Raw genomic sequence first — 5,510 nt, 5'->3', positions numbered from 1 at the left:
CAGTTTCAGGGTTTGGTTAAATAAATTATGGTCCCTCCATACAAGGGAGCGCCAGGCAGCCCTGTACGTGATGTTAGTCTGTGTTGATCTGAAGGTGTTCCATAAGAGTGTACAAAATCATGTCCAGGATGATTTTATTTAGGTTAAAATAATAAAAATAAATAAAAGACAGCCTGAGCAAGAGCGAGACCCTGTCTCTATGAAAAATAGAAAAATTAGCCGAACCTGGTGGCACATGCCTATAGTCCCAGCTACTTGGGAGGCTGAGGCAAGAGGATCACTTGAGCCCAGGAGTTGGAGGTTGCAGTGAATTATGATGATGTCACTACACTCTAGCCAGGAAGACAGAGTAGACCCTGTCTCAATAAATAAATAAATAAAAAGCTTGGGAGCTGGCCAACCATAACTTATTTGGCTACTTGCCCCCATGAACTCTGAATAATATAGAAGTTCATTTGAGATTATTTTTGGTGGAGGCCCTTCCAGAGGCGCTCTCATCAGAGTTTAAATTTGGGTCCTTTTTTTTTTTTTCTTTTTTTAGCAAAAGAAATGTCTAGTCTCACATAATAAAAAGTGACAGGAAAATCACCTGGGAATCACTCATCAGAAATCCTCAGGGAAGCCAGGCACAGTGGCTCACGCCTATAATCCTAGCACTCTGGGAGGCCGAGGTGGGAGGATTACTTTAGCTCAGGAGTTTGAGACCAGCCTGAGCAAGATAGTGAGACCCTGTCTCTACTAAAAATAGAAAAATTATCTGGGTGTGGTGGCATGTACCTGTAGTCCCAGCTACTCGGGAGACTAAAACCAAGAGGATTGCTGGACCTCGGAAGTTGGAGGTTGTAGTGAGCTATAATGACTCCACTGTACTCTACCCAGGGCGACAGAGCAAGACTGTGTCTCAAAAAAAAAAAAAAATCCTCAGGGAGTCTTCTTTTAGAAGATGGATCAATAAGGATGTCTTTGGCTGCAAGTAACAGCAGACCTAACAGCAGCGAAACAAGGATACTCATTAATTATCTCACATAAGAAGTCAAGAAATAAGCAGTTTCAAGGTTGGTTAACTCAGTGGCAACCAAGACATCATCAAAGACTCCAGTGTTTTTCATCTTTCCTCTCCGAAATCTTTATAGTGTTGGCCTTTGGTTACTTTCTATTGCTGTGTAACAAATCCCCCTCCAAAACTCACAGCTTTAAACAATAGCAGCCATGTATTATCTCTTGTGGTGTCAGTGGGTCAGGAATTCGGGAGCAGCTTAGATGGGTGGCTGTGGCCCAAGGTCTCTCCTCTTTGCTGTCATCTGAAGGCTTGACTGGGGCCGGAGGCTCCTTTTCCAAGGGGGCTCACCCATGTGTCTGGCAGGCTGGTGCTGGCTGTTGGCTCCTCTCCGCATGAGCCCTTCCACAGGACTGCTTGAGTGTCCTCACAGTATGGTGACTGGCTTTCTCCAAAGGCAGCAGTCCAGTAGGGACCAAGGCAGAAACTGCAACACCATTCATGACCTGGCCTTCCAGGTCTCTATTTTGCTGTGGTCTGTTGGTCACACAGGCCAGCTGCGATTCATAGTGGGAGGGGACTACCCAAGGGCACCGGTGCCACATCTTGCAGGCTGGCTACCACGGCCTCCATTTTGAGGTGTGTCATCTCACAGATAAGAAGGAAGAGGATTCCTCCTGAAATGTATGTTTATTAGGGGGGAAAATTCTTTCTAGAAATCCCCCAGCTAGTGTTCCCTCAGGGCCCATTGGCCAGGATTCAGTCACACGTCCGTGCCCCAGCTGCAAGAGAAGCTGGGAAGGTGGCCACCTCTGTCTGTGGGGAATAAGGGGAAAGACACTGGTCGTTGGGTGAGCAGACAACGTCTTCCAGGATGGAAGGTTTAAACGAGCTCCTGGTGTGGCCTCCCAAGGAGGAGAGGAAATTTTGAGGTTCTGCAACTAGAAGGTGGCAGATGCCAGAAGCAGTCCCAATCTAGGGCTCCTGAAGCTAGCGGTCAATAGATAGCAGAAAGTGTGCAGGGAAACAAGAACTGCTGAATTCTGGGAGCTGCGAGCTTGGAATCTCAAGCCTGGAACCCTCCTCGTTGTTTGGCACGTTTTCAAAAAGCATCATTCACCTGCGCATCCTGTGGACTGGTTAGGACCAGGCTTCAATAGCGACACCATGTGGTCATGTGGAGCAACAGCAGTCATGAAGTATTCCAGGCATGGCGTAAACCCCCCGTATTTTTGAATAATTCAGGGTGGTCTCAAGATTCTGAATTTCTTGCCAATAAGACATACGCAAGCATGAACAATTAATTGGGAAAATAAGAATTGTGACCATATTGCATACCAAGCTGTGGAACCGACCATGTTTATAAAGTATACACACATAGCAAAACTGTGAAAGGCTATATCCGAAAGGGTTAACAGTGCTTATCTCAGGCTCATAGAATTATAGATGCATTTTTCCTTTATTTTTTCTATCTTTACTTGTCAATAATAATAACACACACTTCCATATCACACACCATGTGCTCGGCACCTGCGAATTAGGAGTGATGATTATACTTACTTTGTAATGAGGAAACTGAGGCACAGGAGACTAAGTCACTACCCCAGCTGGCTCTGAACTCTGCGCTCCTATCCTCTCTGCTGGACTACCTCCTTGTCGTATTTGTGCATATTGATTTTTCTACAATGTACACTTTGTGTGGTAAGAATAAGATTAAATATAAGAAAAGGAAAAGTAGTGGTATGTGTAGCTTTTATTATATAATCAGAAACAAATAATGCTATAAAAAAAATACACATGTGATGTGTGCTATCCATGCGGCTGCAGGGTCAGGACTGCTGGTGGCACATGGGTGTAGCGACACCAGAAACGTCAGGAATTTGTGCCTGCAAAGGCTCCTTCCCCCTCCTCACCTGGGCTCTCCTGATTTGATAGAAGTTTGGAAAACTCCTTTCCCTTGGAATCTATACATGCCAGGACCAGCAGTTAGTAGGGACCTAGGTCTGGTGAGCGACGGGCCTGGACTGCGGAGGCTGGCACACTGCAGGGAAGGGGACAAAAGGAAGCAAAGGACAAAAGGGGGAGGGAAAGAGGAAGTGGGCAGAGATGGATGAAAAGGAGGAAGAGAATGTTCCAAACCCTCATCCTCAGCTCTCACTGCTCCCTGAGCTTTCAACACCCACCCCATGGGTTTCTCGATGCCACTCCCTGGGGCAGACTCCACTTACCACCTCCTCCAGGAAGCCTCCAGGCTTGACTAAGTGCATATCTTTATCATGACACTGACTGCTCATTATTGGGGTTTTCTGGCTCCTCCACTGGTCAGGGATCACCTTGAGGGAAAGGCTATGTCTCAGCCATTTCTGCTGGAGTTTGGCTCAGGCCTTGACCAGGGCAGGAAGACATGACAAGTGTTCTGAATGAGTGACTCTAGCTTCTCAGGCCTCCAGCCACACCAGCCTGGGAGTGATAATAGGCTCTGGATTTCAGCAAAGGTATTTCTTTTTTTTTTTTTTTTTTTTTTTACTTCTTGTTTGTTTCGTTTTTTGAGACAGGGTCTCATTCTGTTGTCCAGGCTGGAGTATAGTGGCGCAATCATAGCTCACTCAAACTCCTGGGCTCGAGCAATCCTCAGCCTCCCGCGTAGCTGTGACTACAGGCATAAACCACTATGCCTGGCTAAGTTTTTAATTTTTTGTAGAGATGGTGGTCTCGCTGTGTTGCCCAGGCTGGACTTGAACTCCTGCAATCCTCCCACCTTGGCCTTCCAAAGTGCTGGAATTACAGGTGTGAGCCACTGCGCCTGGCTCAGCAAAGGTATGCCTGGCTCAGCAAAGGTATTTATGTCACTCTAGCCTACGTTAGTAAAATAGCTAGAAAGCTATCCCCTTTTGAAAATAAGACCCCACCCTCCTTTGGGACTGTGCAGAGGAAGTCTTGTGTGTGCATGGAATACCCTCTCAAGTGTGTTCCCAGCACACAAGGGCATCTCTCTACAGGGTGCCAAGTGTCTCTCTGGGATGTAGCGAAGCCATTCCTGCAGTAGTGTTCACAGCCCCCTTCCCCTGGGACTAGGGGCCAAGGAGCAGAGGACAGCCTGAGCAACAGGCCAGCTATACACAACATTGCTATACACAACATTGCTCTGCTCTCCAGCAGGAGAGGGTTCCACCAACCAAACCTGAGGGCCTCTCTCCTTACTTAGGGTGAATTCTTTTCCAGGAGACAGCCTAGACCGTCATGCAAATAGATAACACCTGTCTTCGACATGTACCTAACCCTAACTGAAAGCCACAGGAGGACATAGCTAAGACTCAAGCTTGAGTCCTCGCTACTAATGAAAGAATATGGAGACCCAGGGGACATGAGGCTCAGGTTCTAGTCCCAGCTCTGTCTCCATATGCTCCTTGCTCCAGCTGTGACACCCCTGCCATCAGAGAGCAGAGGGAGAACCTGGCCCCAGCTCTGTGTTAGTTAGACTACCCAAGCCCCCACACACAAGCCACTGGAGAGAAGAGGCCCCTACAGCTGGCTTAGAGAGCAGGCCGCTGAGAAGGTATCTGCCCCACTCTTGGCTACGCTACCCTGGGAGCTGAGGGAGCAAAGGGTATCTGTGCTGAGGTATCTGTATCAGGCAGCTTGAACTAGTTCTCCATTGCTGCTTAGTAGATTACCCCAAAATTGTGTGACTTAAAAAATAATAATTTTATTATTATAAGAATTATATACCATGACCAGTACATGCAAAAATATAGTTAGGTAGTTAGATAGAATGAACAATATTAGATAGCATAACAAAGTGGCTATAATCAATAAGTTAGGGTACACTTTAAAATAACTATTAATAAAAGAGTAGAATTGGAATATTATTAACACAAAGACATGTTAAATGCCTAAGGTAATGGATATCCCAATTACCCTGATTTGATTAATTCACATTGTATGCCTGTATCAAAACATTATATGTACCCTATAAAGATATACAACTATTATGTACCCATAATAATTAAAAATTAAAAAAAAAAAGAATTGGCCAGGCACCATGGCTCATACCCATAATCCTAGCACTCTGGGAGGCCAAGGCTGGAGGATTGCTTGAGGTCAGGAGTTGGAGACCAGCCTGAGCAAGAGTGAGACCCCTGTCTCTACTAAAAATAGAAAAATTAGTCTGGCCTGGTGGCTAGTGCCTGTAGTCCTAGCTACTCAAGAGGCTGAGGCAGGAGGATCGCTTGAGCCCAGGAGTTTGAGGTTGCTGTGAGCTACAATGATGCCACTGCACTGTACCCAGGGCAACAGAGTGAGACTCTGTCTCAAAAAAAAAAAGAATCATACTCCATGACCAAGTGAGATTTATCCCAGGGATGCTAGGTTGGTTTAATATCTGAAAATAAATTAATGTAGTACATCACATCAATAAAATAAAAAACAAAAATCACATGATCATCTCAATAGACACAGAGAAAGCATTTGACAAAATCCAACACCCTTTCATGATTTAAAAAAAAAAAACACT

At 45.7% G+C, this 5,510-nt stretch overlaps 1 protein-coding gene across 1 annotated transcript in view; it reads right to left on the bottom strand.

Moving 5' to 3' along the window:
• The window catches only part of SPNS3 (spinster homolog 3 (Drosophila)), a 53,574-nt gene extending 49,143 nt beyond the window's left edge, over positions 1–4,431 (bottom strand). Inside the window, exon 1 of the mRNA XM_012652601.1 lies at positions 4,423–4,431. Within this exon, the coding sequence (XP_012508055.1) occupies positions 4,423–4,431 (9 nt within the window). The remainder of the gene's footprint in view (positions 1–4,422) is intronic.
• Between the last annotated feature and the right edge of the window lie 1,079 nt (positions 4,432–5,510).

Source organism: Propithecus coquereli, unplaced genomic scaffold, assembly GCF_000956105.1.
Source record: "Propithecus coquereli isolate 6110/MARCELLA unplaced genomic scaffold, Pcoq_1.0 Scaffold390, whole genome shotgun sequence".
Classification (NCBI taxonomy): Eukaryota; Metazoa; Chordata; class Mammalia; order Primates; family Indriidae; genus Propithecus; species Propithecus coquereli.
The sequence above is the reverse complement of the archived record's forward strand: the minus strand, read 5'-3'. Positions and strand labels throughout refer to the sequence as shown.